Genomic DNA, 20,794 nt, shown 5'->3' with positions numbered 1-20,794 from the left:
ACAGACATAAGCAAAGGGAGGCAGCGCAGCCAATAAGAAACATCAGCAAAGTGCTACAGACGGTTCGGTCGCTGTGGTAACAGCATCACTGTAATGACTGCTGAGCTCACAGCACCAATCAATGAGAGAAATATTCGAGCCCAAAGAGATGAGCACTAATGACTGAGCCTGAAGACAATCAACAAATGTAATGAGTTGGATAGAGATTCTGGGACAGCAAGTGGACACTGTTTTTTTATTGAGTAGATGGTCAGTAACTTGAGGATTTTGGTGGTTGGTTCATATATATCCATGTACTTTTGAAGGTTATAGGCTACCAATGGTTGGTTACTGTGTATAAATCAGCTACAGCATGTGTGTGGAATATTGACATGTTTTTTTCCGGCATGCGGGGTTCTTTTAGAATTGATTTATAGGCTTGATTTATTTAAGGTATTGATGATCACCAACTATTTTCAGCTTGTTTTGCAGGATACTAGTCCCTCATATTCAGTTATTTTTATATGGGGTCATAAAAATGAAATGATAAATCTGAACAAGCAATGCACTCCATGAAAAGATCAATACATGAGAACGTCTTGATGAAAATACTTTATTTTCAGTTTGTCTTTGTCAGCAATTATCAGCAGCACACAATTTTTCATGAACTTCATTCTAGGACGAAACCCAACAATTGTTGAGAACGGCAAGGAACAATGCACAACAACATTCCTCAATCCATCTACACCATTTAGAAGTCTGTTGCTAACACTGTCAACGCGGTCATGTTCAAAGGGGCAGTTTACCCAAAAATCTAAATTCTATCATCATTTACTCACCCTCAATTTATTCCAAACCCTTATACATTTATTTGTGCTGATGAAGAAAGATATTTGGAAGAATGTTAGTAAAAATCAGTTCTGGGTCACCATTGACAACCTAGTCAAAGGCACCCCAGAACTGTTTACTTTCCTAAATTCTTCAAAAGATCTTATCTTATGTTGAACAGAACAAAGAAATATGCAATATTTTTATTTTGGTAGTGAATGATGTCCCAGAACTGAAATTGCTAACATTCTTTCAAATGTCTTCTTTTGTGTTCAACATTACAAAGAAATTGATTCAGACTTGGAACAATTTGAGAGTGAGTAAATAATGACAGAATGTAGATTTTTGGGAGCACTGTCCCTCTATGTATTTGTATTGAAATTCTCACATTCGAATACAGTCGAGCACTCCGACACGTATACATATCCTTTCTTTCATCTTTAATCAGCTGTTAACCATATTCATCTAACACCAGACATTAAAAACTGAGACTATACATGGAATAAGCCCATGAGTTTAGTTTGCAACCAAATGAAGTGTTGCACACTGCGGTTCACTTACATTCATGTTAATGAAATGATGTACATTGTAGTATGAATTGACGTGGTAATTTACTTGTTTACTTAAGATACTGGATGGAATTATTACAGAATCACTATTAGTTCAATGAGTTATGAGAATATATCTACATGTATTAACTGTTGTTGTTTATGAGATCTAATAGTTTTAAGCAGACAGACATGAACTTTAAATAGGCTATTATTGATGTTCCAGAGCAGATGTGTGCTAGTAGACTCTTCAGAAAAGTATTCACGTATCAATACAGATTACAGAAGACTTTTAATGCCTGTCTCACAACATCTACATTTTTGAAACCTCTCGGGCACCTGCAACTATGTTTACAGTTGTGTTTTTCCTTCACAAGCTTTATTTTAAACAAAGCTGTAAAGTACAAAACAGGTTTGAATGTTTAGAGAAACATTTTGAATAAGCAAACTCATAATAAGCTACTATTAAATATATTTTTTATTGAAAACCCTTCATTATTATTTAACCTATCTCTTCATTTTTTCAGTCTGTATTTTGCAAAACACAGGTGCCATAACGGGTCCATCAAAGCAATTCCAAAGAATCTTTCAATCAAGTTGTTAACTATTTTGTATGTACAACACTGAACCCTTTATTATTGCAAAAAGTAGGCTAATTATGTAGATGTAAAGGTTATTTATGGACCCATATAGGCCAACAAAAAGAACCTTTCTTTTAAGAATGTAGAGTGAATGTATTGCTCTCAGCAGAACGTCTCATGTACAATCATCACACATCCATAAATGCATAATGACCTACTGCACATTGACCTTTTTGGCGTTATCAGCCAGTGTTTTTTGTTGTATAACACTGACTCCACTTGCCATTTTGGCTGTGTTTTAAGCCAAATGCACATTAACAATTACCATTCTGAACTGTTCATGCAATCCCTGTCCTTCTCAAAGTCAATCGAATGATATTTACTTTAGCAAAAGCGTTTGACTTGCGCATCTGAATAGCTATTGAGTCTATGAACAGAGATTGACAATACAAAAAACAGTTAACCAAAAAACAAATGCAGTCAGTTTATACACAACACATTTCAACACAGATTCAATGAACAGAGAAATGAGACACCTGCAACTTAGCCACACTCTTCATGTTAATTCCCCGCTGTAGTGTTAATTGTTTCAGCTGCTGCGCCCAAAATAATTCTGTTCACAGATGCATTTTGACAATGAATATAAATATCATAAAATATCAATTATCATTGTTGGCATTATTGTTAACTGTTGCATAAGCTGCATAAGTGCTTATTCATTTACTAATAACTTACTCTTGATTTTAAGTATCCAAGGTTAGAAACAAGAGCAGTTAAAAACAAGTGTTTTGATAAAATTACCTAGAAATTACCTATAATTGTGAGCAGCCCTCAAGTTTTGATTAAATTGTAATGACATGCCTACGTACTGTATTGCACATCTTTTTGAAGCATATTTTGGTGTATTCCAATAGAGGGCGCTATTGAAACCAAACAAGATGACTTGCCTTTCAGGTAACATTTACCCGTTTTCTGCATTCATATCTCTCTGGTGGTCTAAGTGGTGCTAGAAAGACAAAAAGAGGCTCTTAAGACTTTTTCCATGTTTGGTCCTGGACAGCAGAATTTGACTGCAGGTCATAATATGGTTCAGCGTTGTCAGGATTTGAAGCAGATGTATTTTTTCTGTCCTTCTCTGAATTCTCTACATCTTCCATGCCGGCCGGAACGTGACCAGGGGATTTTCTGTGAAGGAATGGAGATGTAATGAGTGACAATGGATGTTTATCACACTATGTAGTGCACTAAGTGTATGTAGTACCCGTCTCCACTTTGAGTGATTAAACGTCTGCACGTTTCCATCTGCACATCCAGGCCTCTTTTCATGCTACACATCTCCATATACTCGTGCAAATGCCTGTTCATATCCGACTTCGCCGTTGCCAGCTCTAACTATTGAACGAATGTGAACAAAAATCTTAAAACTATAGTTCAGCCTAAAAAGCAAAATTCAGTTTACTCACCCTCTGCGAGTTAAAATAACCAACCAGAATTAATCTTCTAATATTGTGCAACAATGGGTCAATCTTGTCATACAGGTTTTTATTTATATGAAATAACAAATATTTTTTCCACCCAATTTGTACAATTCAACTTAAGGAAACTATAACATTTCCTAATGTTCTCAATTTCTGAATCGTTACGACAAAACATGACTCATTTTTTGTAGCAGAGCCATTACTTACTTTAAAAGAGAGAACGCCCTTTCTTCCTTTAAAAGCTCATGCAGTATATCAAAATAAACCTCTTTGTTTTTGGCCGTGCTTGCTAAAATGACGTAATGTCCTTGATAGAGTTTTAAAAAAATGCGCACACACACACATGGACCTTTACCTCTATTTGGTCAATGGTTTCTTGATATTCCTTCTCGCGGGACTTGAAAAGGCACTCTGTGTCATTTATCACCTTCTCTATGGATTCCTCTTGCTGTGTGAATGTAAATGAACAAACAAGCAAAAAATGTTAAGGATCTTTTAAAAAATAAGATTTACTTTAAAACACTGTGTGCAAAAACTTGCACAAATAACACAAAAAAAGTAGTAAATCCCACTAGTCAGGGTTTTTTCCAGATTCATTTGACCTATACAGCTTTATAGATTTCCTGTGGCTCAGTGGTTAGAGAATGGTGCTAGTAATGCCAAGGTCATGGGAATGATCCCAAGGGATTGCACATAGTTAGAAACAAATGTATAGTACAATACAATGCCAGTCGTTTCGGATAAAAGTGTCTGTCATCGGCGGTGCATAGATAGCTCATTGTAAGGTATTAAAAACATTTACTTTATTATGTTAGGTCTTTATACACCTCTGAGGACATAGTTATGTATATTATATTGCATTTCTGTCAATAGATCCTCCAGCACCTTTAAAGGCGGATGTACCTCTCCTTGGTTCTCAACACTAAAGGTGTATCCCGGAAATTCTTCCCAGAGTAACAGCGTTTCCTCAGTCTCCTCCCACGCAAGACTGTCACAGTCATCTTCAAACTCAGACTCACGTCTATGACAAACGGTAAACAAAAATGAAACCCACTACAGGGCACACTGTATTAAACGCAAATTACGTACATTCAAGTTCTTTATATCCTAATAAAAATGAGATTAAACACAAAATGTCTTTTATATGTGCATTTTATTTCATTAGTTGACTTTATTTAGGTAATAAACAATTATGTCTTAAGTTTGATATCTTCCTTTTACTGTAGTTTTACTAAATAATCCTAGTTTTGCTACTCACAACTGGTTGAGCATTCTCTGCATTTCCTCATTGATCTGATTGGTGGATGAGCAACACAGCTCCGCCTCCTTATTCACGCTCTCCTCGCTTTCTGAGATGCTCACTGGATCATCGCTCTCATTTCCTCTTATTGTCTGTGCAGCTGGTTTTCGAGGACGGAGAGTCAAGGTTGAGGGAGGTGTGGCCACTTGCTGTTACACAATGCAAAAATAAAACCTTTAGAAATGGTCCAAACCAAGTGGCACTGAGGAACACAAAACAACCACAAAGGAGTCTTTGATGAAAATGTGAGGTCAGCTTCAATTAGAAACAGCAAAACTGCTTAAACAGCAAACTGTAGCGAGGCCGGCTGTATCTTAAACATCCTGAAAACTCTTTATGAGCGACGCCGAATGACAAACCTGGAAGATTTGAATCATATCTTCACAGTTCCGCTGCTGGGCCACGTCACACAGGCGGGCTGTGATGTCGATCCTGCGACAGATATCCATGTCCACTTTCATGGCCTTCTCTTGGATCTTACTGTCCAGATCTGAGTGATTCTAGATGGAGAAAAGACACGATGAAGAAAATATTGTAGCTACAATGTCAAAATTATTTGTTGTTTTTACATTAAAAATGAACCTGGCTGCCTTAAATTTTTTAGTTAATTCAACGTAACTATTAATGAACATGGGTCAATGACGTGACATGTATTTTTTGTGTCCAAATTCATTATTTTCCTAAAAAGAATTTGAATAAATACATGTCATATATCAAATGGATCTACAATATGTCCTTTATAAGAAACCCTTTTCATTTTATTGAAATTCAATAGATTTTTTGAGTTTTGGTGTTTGAAAGACCAAAAATGTCAGGTGGTGCGACCGTCCGAACATACAAACAGAGAACAAAACTGAGAAATAAATGTTAATTTTCTCAATAAAATTCTTAATAAAATATTTTGGCATGATTTTATGTTAAATTTCTTATATATGAGGGGAAAAATACTCAGTGCTAAATACATTAAATGTATATTATTTTAAATTAATATATGGTCGCACCACCTGACATTTACTTATTTGTCATTGACCCACATAACATTTTGTGGCAAATTCAAGTAATAACTTATATTTTTACGTTTAATTAACTCAAATTGTTAAGGCAAGTTGAAACAACAAATCAGAATAAATGCAGGAGAATAGAAGACATTTGCGACACTTGTGCGGTATCAAGAATTTGAGCTCTAATGATGACTGACATGAACTCACATTGCTCATGAGACCTTTAAAAAGAACAAGATCTGCTTTAAGCTGCTTAACCCTCAGAGCAAGCTCATCCTGACACACCTCGCTCTCCTGGAGGTCCTGCAAAACAAACACAAATGTGTCACACAAGATGGAACGTGCGTAGATCGAGGTATCTGTTGTCTGGTGATATGATTGTTGTTTTAAAGGTTTTACCTCCTCAAGATCAGCAACTTTTTCCTGTAGATCCACCCTCATCGTGTATTCTTCTTCCCACCTATTATAAATTTAAAGTTAGAAAACCATGGCCCAGTTTCACAGACACGGCTTAGCTTAAGCCAGGACTTAGCCTTAGTTAAATTAAGATATTCATGTCGCTTTTATAAAAATGCCTAAGAAGAATACATTACTGGTGTGCATCTTGAGACAAAACAATGGCACTGATATATTTTAAGATATTTTTGGACAAGTTATATTAAGCTATTAAATCAGGTCACACATTCATTTTAGTCAGGGACTATAGTTTTAAGCCTTGTCTGTGAAACCGGGCCTAAGTGCTCAAAATCAGCAGGTCTGGAGTGTGTGAGTCATGATGACATCACCAAGTTCCTACTTAACTTAAAGTTACAGCCTGCCAAAAAATGAAAATCCAGAGTCATTTATTTTGTGTTGCTGTTATTCTTCCTTTAACATGCAATTCAACATTAAAAACTAACCGCGTCAAAAAGGCCTTTTGGAACAATACAGTACCACCAGCTGAGTGAGCGAATCACAGCTATAAATAACATCTCTCATGTGATATGACTTTACAGTTTGGGTTGATAGTACTCTACTCGTGTAGTACATCATCTGTTTTGTGCACAGAAGCCATTATGTAACGTGTTGCCACACAAACCTCTTCCGTTTTAATCTATGACTGCAGTATCACTGCAGGTGATGTATTTAAAGGAATACTTCACCCAAAAATGAAAATTCTGTCATCATTTACTCACCTTCGAGTTGTTCCAAATGTGTATACATTTCTTTGTACGGATGAACACAGACAAAGATATTCAGAATAATGCTTATAACCAAACACATCTCAACACCCATTGACTACCATCGTAAGGAAAAAAAAAATTTGTGCGTGAAAAAAAACCCCCCGAGAACTGTTTGCTTTTCTACATTCTTCAAAATGTCTTCTTTTGGGTTCAACAGAACAAACAAAAAAAGATGAGTAATTTTTCCTACTACTTTATGGTAGTCAATAGGTGTTGAGATCTGTCTGGTTATGATCATTATTCCAAATATCTTTCAGAGAAATGTAAACTCATTTGAAACAACTCAAAGGTGAGTAAATGATGTCAGAATTTTCATTTTTGGGTGAAGTATCCCTTTAAGTGTCCACATATAACACTCACAACACAATAACATTCATACAACCTTCCTTACGCATCAATGAATCCACAGACTGCTAAAACAGCAAATCTACAGCCCCGATCATTACTGTAACACGTAAGTGTGAAACAGAGACGAAATAGGAGGAATTGAGGAATCTGTGTGTAATACACCTGACTGCTGACATAAGAAGGTTGGGCTTAGGTTCAGTGGCCTCGGGTAACAGGGTGGTCTGGGGAGGCAGGACGGGATGATGTGAGAGAGAAAATGAGAACTATTCTCTAGCGACAGTGCTGGAAGTAGCAGCGCTCAGCACAGTACTGCATTGCAGATGCTGAGGCGCAGAGGGGAGGTGGCTGACGTTGGAACGAGACAGAGAGAGAGAGACAGAGAGCAAGAATGAGTGAATGATGGTGAGGGATGGTTATACAACTCAAACACACAGTCTTTTTTCCTTTAGTCTTATTGTTTTGAAACCATGTTTAAATATTAGTAAATATTTTCTGTTATTCCTTTGCATTAAACACCAATTTAATATCTATAGATATTATTACATAATGTAGTTGGTCTAACATAACTTTTTTCACTTTTTTGAGACTTTTACAAACCCACGGTATGACTTCAGCAGGTTGAAATTAAGAAAGAATTAATGTTGTTTATTTAAACCTAAAATAAAACCTTTACAAATATTAGGGCTGTGACAATATAAAAATAATTACAAATTATTTTGTTTTATTTAAAAGCCATAATAAATGCAGTAACTTGTAAATAACATCCTGTATAATTTGTGTTAGAAAATTACTTTACATAAATCAGACCAATATTTGACCATACTGACAATCCTAAAGCATTTCCACTAAAATCACAACATCTCATTTTACCACATTTATATTTCTAAATTTAGTAAATGTATAAATCTACAGTATAGCATAGTATTTATATTTTCTGATTCTTGCTAAACATTTGCACTACATTAAACCCATTTAGCAAACTCAAGCACAGGCCAGACAGCACCTGTTACCTCTAAGATAACCAGTGATGGTAACCTATTATTGATCTGCTAAATCTTACCTCACACAAAATACAATATGAACCAATACGAAATATTTAAACCTTCTTCGTGTAGTTTGCTTTATTAATAAAAAATCTGCTTAAAACTGCATAACTAATAAAAACTTAAAGCTCTCCACTTTACTCTATTTCATCGTAAAATAGATTAATTATAAAATTAAAATAGCAATTTCATAATCTTTGTAAGTATCTTACCGATACTCATTTTAAAACTGACATAATACTACATAATTGAATGGTGCGTAAAAACGTGCGTAAAAGTTACAGTTTGAAGACGAAGCTTTTACAATTACTTCCCAGACTTTGAGGTTACACACATACTTGCCTTCGTTTGTATTCGTCTCTCTCCCTCTTAACTTTAGCGAGCACATTGTACAGGGCCCGAATCTCTGGGGTGATGGTGTCGACCTGCACACCCACTCCGTCCGGAGGCACCCACGATGACACACCCGGACCCGCTAGCCACGACTCACGCCCGGTACCGAACCTCTGAAAGTTGTTATAAGACCAGATTGACCCGGGATGAAACCTCGGTGGAGGGTTGTTGGTACAGCTTGTCCCAGTGTTGACATATTTCCCATTAATATTGCTGATGTTTTTCTGTACTGGATCAATGGGTGATGACGGACTAGTGGGGAAATTTGGGGTGAGATTAAAATTGGAGTCCGTATAACTGGAGGGGTTCAAGTATTCTAATGTTGTTTTGTTATTGAACCCCGGGGACAGGAGGGTGTTACTGAAAATAGGCGACAGCAAACCACCAGTAAAATCGTTTGCGTTCTGAATAGGGATTACGTCTGGTTTCATAGGAATTAATCCAACGAAATTTGACGTTTGAACCCCGACATCTCGAGTTAAAGGTTTGTTTTGCGCACACTCCTCCCTGTCATCCAGAGCCAGTTGCAATTGCTTTTCCAACACTTTATTTCGGCGTTCCAGTTCGTGCACTTTGGCTAAAAAGCAGCGAAAACGCAAATTCAGAGTCTTGAGGACGCTTATATTGGACCCCAGGTCGTTGCGCAGGGCCGTGGCGGCAGGAGGAGTTGGAGACACCTTGTACAGATAATTTCCCAGGTGTAAATACGGTGTTCCAGAAGGAGGTAAAGCACCCGGGTCCAACCCAAACACCCCGTCTTGCCCGATACCACCCGTGTGTTCACCAAAGAACAGGCCCGCGTCAGGTGCGCCATACGCACTATCTGTCCAATGGGCCGAAGACGCGGAGTCCGATAAACCCGTCAACTGGTTCTGCTGGAACGAATACACATTCTCCCCCAATACTGGATTCATTCTGGAGTAAGAAAATCTGAAATGCTCAAAATCCGGCATGAACACTGAAGTTGGTCAACTGAACACTTGTCTGATATAGGAAAACCAAATGAATGAAGACGATCGCCAAATAAATCGTACAGCAGTCCTCTTCTGCAATTGACTATGACAGTCTGTATTCCAATATGAAGGATGCGTCACACTTATTTGCACGCCATTTGTTATCACAATACCTTATTAGACGAGGCTTATTTTCTAAAAGAGGAGCAAGTGCGTCTTGAAAGGAAGCAGAACAGCTGAGCACCGTAGCAGAAATAAACATGAAACGAGCAGCTGCGGAGCTATCATACCGATTCGTGTGTAATATAAGCGCATCACATTCGCGCTTCATGACAATTATTATATAGGTTGCAGAATGAATAGAAATAGATCTTGAAATAATGTATGTTGGGATACTTAACTCGGGAACTGTTAATTTTTCAATGTGTTTAGCCCAGAACTGTGATGCATTTCAGAGATTTACGGTAGTTCAGGTGTCACTGCACTATTGTGTCACTGGCTGCGCTTGGAGAGGAGTTGAGAGCGCGCGATATCTAAACGTTAAGTTCATTAACGGAGCGAGAGTACGTGGTTGAACCATCTTTAGTGTTTGATGGTCTGTTATACATTTCCTCAAACATAATTCATTTAAAACGGAAAATGCATCCAAAGCGTTCACTATGTGCAATGGCTAATGCAATGTGCAGAAGAGGCGGAGATATGCACATTAGATAGTAATTAGTTACATAGGATATTATATTATTGTTTAGTATAGATGCTGATTTGACATTTAGATTGTACACATGTACTAACCTACACATGGAAGAACAAGCAGGGGGGAAATATCCTTACAACTACAAATGTTACTGTCAGATATATGATTCCCTGTGTTGTCAGTAAAAAAAAACACTTTTAAGCAGGACTCAAACCAGTGAAATGCTAACCATGAGTTAACACATAGCCACTTTTTGCCACTTTTAATGAATTTTACTACTCTGTTGCTGGGTTATATCTTGGGGGAACACATCCTGACAACTAAGAATGTTGATGTCAGATAAGGTTCAGATCGAGAGACAGGGTGGATTCATACAAATGACATGTAAACCATTATAATAATTTGTTACATTTATATAGCGCTTTTCTGGACACTCAAAGCGCATTACATGCAAGGGGGAATCTCCTCAACCACCACCAACTTCACAACAGACAACATCAACTAGACAACAGTAACCTACTAAGAACTCTTCTTCAGTTTTAAGCACATTTCATTTATATAACCTTAAATGTATCCTTAACTGCAGGGAAGATGAATCCTGATTGTTACTGTCAGATACGATTTCCTCCCATAGATTCAAGTTCGTAATGTGTCTTCTATCTAAAGGGCAGGTGTGTGAAAAGATTTTTACTTCATTTTTAAGTTTATTTTGGAAATATAGTCAAATTGAAACCCAAACAACTCTGTTGAAGTCCATAACTTCAAAACTTATTGGTTCTTGTTTTAATAAAAACGTCAGGAATGAGGAAGTCATTCAACAGAATTGTAAAAGACTGAGCATAACAAGACACATGAAAACTGTGATAAAACTTGAACTTTTCCCAAATACATGTAGAAATATTACTGTTGTATTTCTTAAAAGTGAACTTGTTTTCTTTGCAGTATTTGAGGTCTGAGAAAAAATACAGAGCATCCTTTAATTTATTTTCACCTTTAATTTATTTTTCTGCAAAAATAGATTTTTTGTTGAAATTTGGAAGAAATATTGTTAGTAGTTCACACAATGAAACAAAAATGATTTTTACCTAAACACATAGGCATACCTACAAATAGTAAATACAGAAAAATACTGAGAATTATTTTTATAATGGTCTCTTATTTTTTTCCACGACTGTAGTTACAACTGGAATGGGATGACAGTAAAAAATGAGAATTTTCATTTTTGAGTGAACCATTCGTTTATAAAGAAGGATTATCTGTGGTATTAAGCAACATGACGAATATGAGTGTGTGTTGGACTGCAGCGCAGTATGAAATGGACCTCTTAAATACTGACACACTGCACCTAGCGGTCTGTCTGAGAATTGCAATGCAGTAACAACAGCTGATTTTTAACGCAGTCGCAGCAGGCCATCACACATTAGGCCAAAGACAAAAACGTAGAAAACGTTGACAGCATCTTACAAATACTTTCCTAGATTATACAAACTAAATAATGACCATAAAATTGACTAATTTCAGGTTTTTAATGCCAGTTTATTCAGAATGGAAGACACCAGACCCAATATCAGACATTAGTACAGTACTTTAGAATATCTGACCGTCAAATCACAAAATAACATGACAAAGGCAAGAAACACGTGACATATCTTTCATCATAGATCAGACAATACCATCATTTAAAAGTAATTGATAACAAGCAAAGTGTAGCACCAGGTTTAGAAACAATTTGAAATAACTGTTATTGTTTTATTAAAACAATTAAATTGATACATTTTTCTATCTGATCTCTCAAAACTCATCAAAATGCTTTTAGATCACACATTTAAGAACCAAGTGTTACCGCATTTCAAACATATTTTTATCTTCAACATAAGCACCAAAATCCAGTTTCAAAGAAATCACCCCTTGCTTAATACACAGCACAGTTTTGTTCATAGGATACAATAAAGAGCATTGCCATTTAATGAAAGGGTTTCGAATCCATCATATTGACCACATATGTAAATGTTAACGCTATTTAACAGTCTATCAGGGCACTCTGAAACGCAACCAGTTACAATTCAAGTTTTTCTGACAATAAGCACCAAAAAATGTCTGCATTGATCAGTTGACCAGGAAAAAACCTGAGGAGGTTTTCAAGGACACGGCACTACAAATGTGTTTAAAACAGAAGTATTGATACACGAAAGGTATTGTGTACAGCACGTCTTTGTGAATGAGTAAAAGACAAGTTTTACATCAGAAATACCTATTGAAGCACCCATTTGCTGTTAATGCTGGTTTGTAAAATTATAACCGCCAGGTGAGGTACATTAACTCATGCCCTTTATAAATATTGAAACGACAAATCAAGGTAAGGATTAGTTGGGGGAAGTTTATCCTAACTCAGAAACCATTTAAGAGAGATAATGATACATACATCACAACTGTTATGGAGAACTGTACGCGAGCGTGAAGAAATTCTGATATCCCCCCTGAACGACTTGACTGCTGAGTTCATGTCTACTCAAAATAATGCAACATTTAAAACAAGTTGTAAAAAAATGCACACAAACAATGAAAATAGAATATAACCAAAATACAATACTCCATACAAAAGTAATCTGCAATACTGAACACATAAATTAAGCTAATGTTGTAACTACCCCTCCTTCATTTTCACCTGTCACCCTTCATTTTTCAAACCGACTGATAAAGGGATGTGAAGATGGAACAAAGGAGGACAAGCACCAGAATAAAGGAATATTTCAGGGTTACATACGAGTAAACCAATCAGCAACATTTGTGGCACATTTATTTCATCAAAAAACGTTTAGTCATCCCGTATTTTCATAAAAATAAAGTTACAGTAAACAACCTATAATGTAAAATAAACTGGGCCACTTCATAAAGGTTAAGCTATAAAACAATTTGCCTGTAGTTTAATCTTTATGGACTGGCCCATTAACTTTATTTAAGTGCTGCCCTGAAATCTTCTTTTTCAAGTAAACAAGGAATGATTTGAAGTTTAAATCATAATATGCCATAAATGTTGTTTATTAAGCTTAACTTGCACCACACCTTAAATATTAATTTAAGCAGAGAATAGATCTATATTAGTGTCTACGGAGAGCATTAAACACAACCATTGCTTGCTTCTCCCTCTTAATCCCTCTTTTTGAAATCTTTTTTGCATGTTCATTTTTTCTTTCGCTCTTGTGAACATCTTGGGCAGTACCTGTAGAAAACCAAGAAATAACTGAATAAATATACATAGTGAAATATACAGATATACATAAGTAAAACAAATCGCAATCACATGGGTACTAACCATTTTCCTCTGGGCTTGGTGGTCAGTCCAACACAGGCAAAATGGAACCACTCAATAGAACACTAAAGAGATAAACACAATTAAATGGTTTACATTTAAATTGGACATCGAACGCATCTCGCATTCCAGGCTATAAAACAAGTACTTACGTCTGTATTGTCACAGCCAATCATTTCTCCATATGAGACCTGGTGGCAGAGGCAATATGTGGGTTCATTGGGGTCCACGGGCATGTCCAACACATCTGAGGGATGCACGTTCCCGAAGTTCACAGCCGGAGTGGAAAACTCGGCGCTAGAAGGGGAAAGAAATTAGTAAACAGGAATTCCACTTTTTGTAACATCTGCATTAGGAATTGTTTTGGACACTTTTATTGACTGAAATAAATGTATAAGGATAGAATGCAAATAGGATTGTAAGGCTAACTGCTAATTCGTAACGCCTTTTGTGTTTTACTGGAATGGTAAATACATATAGTTAAATATAAATGATGATCAAAATTTTTTGATCCAACATTTCAGTGACGTTAACACAGTGTTTACGTGTTTCTCACCTTTGTGAGAGTTTGACCTTCTTCTGCCCACTTTTTGAGCTGCAGTCATCGTCAGAGCTCTTGACCTTTGACCTGGTGCGAGTGACCTCCTTCTTCTTGGGTCCACGATGGTCACCTTTAAAAAACAAACAAACAATCAATCTACATCACTGGTGATGTGCACAGACCATCAGATAACTGTGCACATACTGAAACGTAAAAAACCCAGCTATAACAACCAATTCACAGCATAACACTCACTCTTGTTGCTTTTACTGGAGGCTGAGTCATAATCGGTGCTCTCTATCTGTTTCTCCTTCAGGTCAGCCTCAAAGCGAGCCAGGTCTGTATCCAACCTCCGGATATGCTTATCCACCTAAAATGCACAGAATAAATTATCTGTCCTTCAAAGTTAAAAAGCAAGACATCAATTCTTGTGTATAAACCAAAACACAACTATACATTAGGAAAATATATACTAAACAAAATGAGGGCTGCAAAAATATGTATGTCTAGGTATGAGGATGCAAAAGGTTGCAGATTAAATCGGAATGACTGGTTTGCAGCTAATTCTTATAAATATGCTGAACATGCAGCGTTGTGTTGTAATCATGTCATGATCATAATATGACTAATATTAACAACATTGAGACAAATTCAGACCAACCATCTCATAAGTCTGCATTGCAAGCTGGACCTTGTCATCTCCAAACTCTTTACACTTCCCATAAGACTGCTGGATCTGTCTTAACAGCGACAGCTTCTGTTCAGATGCCAGAGTCCGAGCGTTGGCTGTGTATTCGCGAGCCAGAGAATCAATGTGTTCTTTTAGGTCTAGAGGAAAAAAACAATAACTTCAAAAGGGATGCATTATTCCACATATGATCTGCCATGAAATAAAAAGGTAAACATTAACAAATTTGTTTTTGCAAGATCAGCAAATCATGGCACTGAAATAAATTGATTGGTTCAGACTTGTGGACACACCCTCTGTTCTCTTATCCAGATCCCGCATCAGCTGGAAGTTCCTCTGCAGTTCGAAGGGGAGATTCTCTATGCCTGAAAAGATCAAGTGATTCCTTCACACTTTCTCATCATAACAAACAAGATCATAACGCTATCAATGCGTATTTAAAAGCTAGAGTAAACAAACATCTCCACATTTTTAACGAAGGCTTGTTAAAAGCTGCTTTTAATTTGAAAACAATCGGTTTATTTTCATTATTGAGTGTTACAGCTATGATCGGTACCACACCCACCAATCAAAGCTACAAAAAGCCATCCAAATCACCGTAGTGTTTATCTACAGTGTACCCGTTAGCATCGAAGCACAATAACCTTAAATACGTCTTCTTTATAAACGTTTGTTTGTTTTCTCAGACGTTGAAAATGTCCGTTTGCATGATAATAACATGCATGCTAAATAATATGTTCGCGGGAGATGTCTGTTGTGTCGCATTAAGATTAAAAAGACAACATTCTTACTGTCCAGATAGTGTTCTAGATACATTCCAGCCGCCATCTTGACCAACACAAACAAAGGTTCTTCCGGTCTTACCGGAAGTCCTCTGACGGAGGAGGTGTGTGCTAGAAGGGATAAATCTACGTCCGCAAGTGGTGCAAAATCTCGCCATATAATTACAATAGATTACATTAGCTAACAACTACACCTGTCCCAACTCTAAACCTAACCTTACAATAATAAAAAAAACACGAATCAACTGTTTTCACCGTGACTAAAATTATGCGGTATTGAAGTGCGCATGCCCAGTGGAGGCAGCTGTATCTCTTCTAGTCAAAATCGTGTGCGGCAAGTACATCTCTTGACCCCTTTCATGTACACGGTGGGGGTTGAAAGTATGTTGAAACAGAATATAAATCTTTAGATGTTCGGTGGCATTTCTGTGGTTGTCAGGGATGTGAAATAAACAGCATTTCCAAAAATATGCTTTATATATGGCTGCTATAGTATAAAATAATGTTAATACTTCATAATAAGTTTGTACATTATTTAATACATTTGCTCCACTATTTTCCCATCTAAATATTAATTTCAACATTCATATTTGTTTAGGTCCAGTGTATGAAATTTTGTAACATCTAGTGGTGAGATTGCGAATTGCAACCAATGGCTCACTCCACCCCCCTCCCTTTTGAATCACTACGTTGGCTGACACAGGACAAAAGCTGTGTCTCGTTTTGGATGGCTGCGCCCTCGGCAGGTCTCATTTAAAGGCTGCTACGTCATCGAGGCTGCCACGTTTCATAAAAGCAGGTAGGACACTCCGTATGCACCCTACTTTCATGAGAATTCGGAGGACACATGAGGTGTATCCATCGTTGCCAGAGATAACCCACAATTCTTTGTGTCGGCCAACATCTGTTATTTGAATAAACTGCAGCAGATGCACATTCAATCAAATACGTGGTGTTTAAATATGAGAGTTTCAATTTTTGTGTCACGTTTTTTTATCTTAACAGGCATATGAAGTCCCAGCAGCCACCACCAGTGTATCCTTGAGCAAGACACTTTACTCCACGTTGCTCCAGGGGGATTGTCCCTTTAATAAGTGCACTGTAAGTCGCTTTGGATAAAAGCGTCTGCCAAATGCGTAAATGTAAATGAAGTACATGGGTTTAAAGTCTTTGGTGATTTTTAAACGTTTTAAAACAGTAAGGTACAAAATAAATGGTACCTTTGTTTAACTCATTTGACATTGTTTAGGGTAGAAAGTAACCAACTTATTTCCTCTTAAAATCATGTATATAAACTTTAATTCATTTGAAACGTGTGCGAGTGCAACATATTGTCATTTCCATTTCTGCCAGTATTTCCTACGAAGGACATCTCATTTAATTCTAAGTAGAGGATCCTCCGTATATCACATCCTTAGAGTATGAGACCTCTGGAGGACACAAGGACGCAGCCTTACGAAACGAGACACAGCTTAAGATGTCGTCCCGTTTTCACTTTCCAGCTGCCAAATAGCTCATTCTAATGTCAGAAAAACCTCAAAAAAACTACACATTGAACCTTTAAAATCAAAAGCTCACCATTAACATTATAATACAAAATGAACTAACATAAACAAATATTGCCACTAACTAACATTAAGAACGTACAAAGCTTAAATTCTCGAATTCTCAATGTTAGTTAATGTGAAATGTTAACAAATACAGTCTTATTGTAAAGTGTTTCCACAATAATAACTGAATTAAGTTGACTAGACTTTAGAAATCATTTCTCTCTAATGAGTTTTGCCATTAGGGAAATTAACTGTAGTTGGGTTTATTATGTAAAAAAGCATTTCAACTGTTTAGGGCTACGGTAGAAACATCACAATGAATTCCATGTAAGGGGACCCAATGTGTATGTAGAGAGGAGTAGCTCATTCTAAGGTAATAAAACATAACACTTCATTATGTAAGGTCTTCATTCACCTATAAAGACATAGTAATGCATATTATATTGCAATATTGTCAATAGATCCTCCAAAAATGACACACTGGACCTTTAAGTTTGTTCTGATAATGTTGTCAAATATAGCTCTATATGTGCTGTTTGCCTTTATCACCAGCAGAGAGCAGCACAGTCTATAGTCTTTAGAATGTTTGGTAAAACCTGGAGATTAAACTCTAGGGAGTGCCAGTCTGTAGGAAATCTCTCCATCTCAGTTCAGTCATATCACAATAAACACATTACCGAAGGGAAGCTGACAGCCAGACAACAACACAACAGTTAAAATGTGACAGTTTTGTGCAGAATGGAAGGGACACTCAATCTCATTTTAGCAAGAGCTGGCACAATGCTTCACCCCACAGGACAGCCAAAAGAACATAATTTCTGCTGCTTTCCCAGCTGAGACGCATGTCTAAACATGATTCTACCTTATTTTAAAACCTGGCCACATTGTCATACTCGCATATGCATCGCAGGGTGCATAGTCTGGTAGGCGTGTAAATGTGAATCAGCTGTGCTGCTGAGTCAGATTTTCTTAAACAGCGGTCGATGAGCATAATTAAGATCTTGCAAGATGATCACTTGCCAAGGACAATTTCAGAGGTGCTAATTTCATGCAAATGTGTGTTTGTATTTTGTTCTTTTAAAGCAAGATTTTCAAACGTGTATTTCGATCAAGCAGGCTTAGAATAAACGTTGCTCTAGCTGTGACTGGTATAATTTCGCATTTGTGCTCCCTTGGGCATATTAAGAAAGAAGAACACAATAACTATTTTCTAGATATAGAAATCAGAAAGCCCACGGCACTCATTATGGAGAGCATGCCATCATATTATTAAAGTGACTTGGTGGACTGGGGACTTCAGGGGAAGACGTTATTTACAGGAAAAGCATGTTATGGGTTTTGTCCTTCTGGATTTGGCAAATTGATGCCACTAGAACTGAACTGAACTGTGAAATGTACTCCTTAAAAAACTAACATAATAAAAAACCAAGCCTTGATTCAGCTAAGAAGTCTGGTGTTTCAAAAAGGTGATTTATTCATGTTTCTTTTAAAGTACGGTTCTTTGTGGAACCTTATAAAAAGGGTATATAGCACCAAAAAGGTTCTACTATTGTAACAAACCGAAGAACCCTTTTTTGGTGCTATTTAGAACCACTTTTCTAAAGAGTCTACATATATTGTAATATCATATTTTGCCTTAACAGTCACAGTGGTTACAAACCTTCTCTCACTGCCTCCCTACATTCGCTTTTGAGTGATTTATTCATAGGCTTTATGCCGAACACTACTTGCAGAAACCAGAAAGCAGGTCTCATGGCATCCGGTTCTGGTCTTTTGTATGTACAAATAAAATGGTTTTCAGAAAAAATAGATACCAAATTTTAGCTAAATCAATTGACATATACATTCAGAGTGGTATTTAAAAGTTTTTTGTATTTCTTTTCATTGACATTTCAATATAAAAATAGAATGAAATGATAAATAAAAACAACAAGGTTGATTAGCTGATTGCCTCAAAAATCAATAGATATTGCTTTCTCCAACAAGTTTTCAGGTTTGGTCATGTGAGATTTAACATATACCCTATTGACAAAATAAAAGCAAAAACACTTTAACAACAAAATTAAAGATAGATTTGACTATAACATTATTTACATTTATTTATTTGGCATATGCTTTTATCCAAATAAGCGATTCGTATGTAAGGCATTAAACACAAGAAGTGCCAGTAATAGCCTACAAAGTTTCAACATTAGGATGATATAAGCAAGCATACAGAGAAAAGTTGAAAAGGAAATAGAGATCAAGCTTTATTTCTTAAAGATTTTGTTCAAGATTTATTTCTTAAAACAAAAAATCCATAGATATTGTGTAATATTGTTATAGCGTATTCTTTTGGCTATGATTATTGTGTACACAAAAAACTGACAGCCCTATTTTGGACTAACTTTAAGTTTTGTTATGGGACTTGCAGATGGTCAAATGGACATCAATGACCAACTAGGAAAAGCTTTCAATCGAGTAAAATGTTAAGATTGGTCCAACATGCAGTTATTGATCGTGGCCAGTAAAGCTGGGCCAGAACAGAGCTCTCTGTCTGAAGTAAAGCTCTGCCGGTGGAACACAGTGTTGATGTACTCACACTGTGCAAATGTAGAGGGAAGAAATTGGATTTGAAGATGCTGTACTGTCGTTTGCAATGGGGATTGTCGAGAGCATATTTGCACATCATCATGCCTTCTATAACACATTAGAAGGTCAGTACATGTTCAGTGCTATTTATAGTTATGCAATTAACATAACAGTATGTGCTAATGGCAGGTTATACAACTAGTTAACGTAGTGTAACGGCATGATTCAATTGAATGTTTGTACAGTACATAAGCTATGTAATGAGATAGACAGACCGAAAGCAAACACAGTAGATATATTCTTTGTTCATCTTTAAGATCTCTTGCAATCTAGTTGTATGATGTTTAGGTAATGTTTTGTTAGAAATGTAAGAAATACTAAAGTAACATACAAAATAATGAAACAAATATGAATAGAAGCTGAAAACGAAACAAACGTGATAAAAACAATAGATTGTTTTATTATTATGTGCAACCTTTAGCAACACATCGTGTATGCACAGACAGACAGACACAGCACAAGGGAGACATTGGAGCTCACGGCCTCGAAGTGAATTAGATTTCTGTAGCTGCTTTGAAAATGAGAGATGGGGTGGAGAAATTGAGAGAGATAGAGAAAGAGAGAGTGAGAAAAGCATGACTCACTCTTTCATAGAGCCTCCTGTATTTTCAGGCAAGCTGTCGGGTGCATAAATAAATGATGATATGGTGTCCCAATGTTGGTTTTGTAATGACAGGATGAGCCCTCTCTCTCCCTCTTCCTCTCCATTTATCTCTCTCGGGATCAGGTGGATGCCTTCTTGTTTCGTATTAGGGAAGGTTGAGTCATCGGATCATGTACGAGAACACTTTGTATTGTATTTGTAAGTGTCTACACTGCTGAATGTATGGAGCAATGTTTGCCGTATCAAAAAGTTTGTCTGGAAGAGCACGACGGTAGCATCACTAAGGTTATGGGTTTGATATCTACAAAACGATGTCCGA

At 36.7% G+C, this 20,794-nt stretch overlaps 2 protein-coding genes across 3 annotated transcripts; both read right to left on the bottom strand.

The window, feature by feature from the left end:
* Window positions 1–578: 578 nt before the first annotated feature.
* Window positions 579–9,947, bottom strand: iffo1a (intermediate filament family orphan 1a). Of its 2 annotated transcripts, none has more exons than XM_056741984.1 (9): window positions 8,672–9,947; window positions 6,115–6,175; window positions 5,923–6,018; window positions 5,074–5,214; window positions 4,673–4,863; window positions 4,300–4,435; window positions 3,770–3,862; window positions 3,198–3,328; window positions 579–3,121 (listed from the first exon to the last, which is right to left on the bottom strand). In XM_056741984.1, exons 1-9 carry the CDS (start codon window positions 9,673–9,675, stop codon window positions 2,965–2,967), a joined length of 2,010 nt encoding a protein of 669 aa, XP_056597962.1. In that variant the 5' UTR covers window positions 9,676–9,947; the 3' UTR covers window positions 579–2,964. The 2 variants fall into 2 exon arrangements, with proteins under 2 accessions (XP_056597962.1, XP_056597963.1); XM_056741985.1 differs by having other exon boundaries at window positions 4,318–4,435.
* Window positions 9,948–13,149: 3,202 nt separating this feature from the next.
* On the bottom strand, window positions 13,150–15,782 carry ing4 (inhibitor of growth family, member 4). The gene is made up of 8 exons (XM_056741269.1): window positions 15,700–15,782; window positions 15,202–15,273; window positions 14,882–15,048; window positions 14,476–14,590; window positions 14,236–14,350; window positions 13,832–13,976; window positions 13,683–13,744; window positions 13,150–13,589 (listed from the first exon to the last, which is right to left on the bottom strand). Exons 1-8 carry the CDS (start codon window positions 15,734–15,736, stop codon window positions 13,550–13,552), a joined length of 753 nt encoding a protein of 250 aa, XP_056597247.1. The 5' UTR covers window positions 15,737–15,782; the 3' UTR covers window positions 13,150–13,549.
* Window positions 15,783–20,794: the final 5,012 nt, after the last annotated feature.

The sequence above is a fragment of the Triplophysa dalaica genome, chromosome 25 (assembly GCF_015846415.1).
Source record: "Triplophysa dalaica isolate WHDGS20190420 chromosome 25, ASM1584641v1, whole genome shotgun sequence".
NCBI lineage: Eukaryota > Metazoa > Chordata > Actinopteri > Cypriniformes > Nemacheilidae > Triplophysa > Triplophysa dalaica.
Note: the sequence above shows the minus strand (reverse complement) of the source record. Positions and strands in the feature narration are given on the sequence as shown.

Excerpts from the sequence above, each read along its gene's own strand:
- iffo1a (XM_056741984.1), bottom strand. The coding sequence starts at position 9,675 with ATGCCGGATTTTGAGCATTTCAGATTTTCTTACTCCAGAATGAATCCA. Across the intron at positions 6,019-6,114 it reads AAGTTGCTGATCTTGAGGAG|GACCTCCAGGAGAGCGAGGT; the intron begins GTAAAACCTTTA and ends TTTGTTTTGCAG. Across the intron at positions 3,863-4,299 it reads AGGTACATCCGCCTTTAAAG|CAAGAGGAATCCATAGAGAA; the intron begins GTGCTGGAGGAT and ends ACATTCACACAG.
- ing4 (XM_056741269.1), bottom strand. The coding sequence starts at position 15,736 with ATGGCGGCTGGAATGTATCTAGAACACTATCTGGACA. Across the intron at positions 14,591-14,881 it reads CAATGCAGACTTATGAGATG|GTGGATAAGCATATCCGGAG; the intron begins GTTGGTCTGAAT and ends TGTGCATTTTAG. Across the intron at positions 13,745-13,831 it reads TTGGCTGTGACAATACAGAC|TGTTCTATTGAGTGGTTCCA; the intron begins GTAAGTACTTGT and ends TTATCTCTTTAG.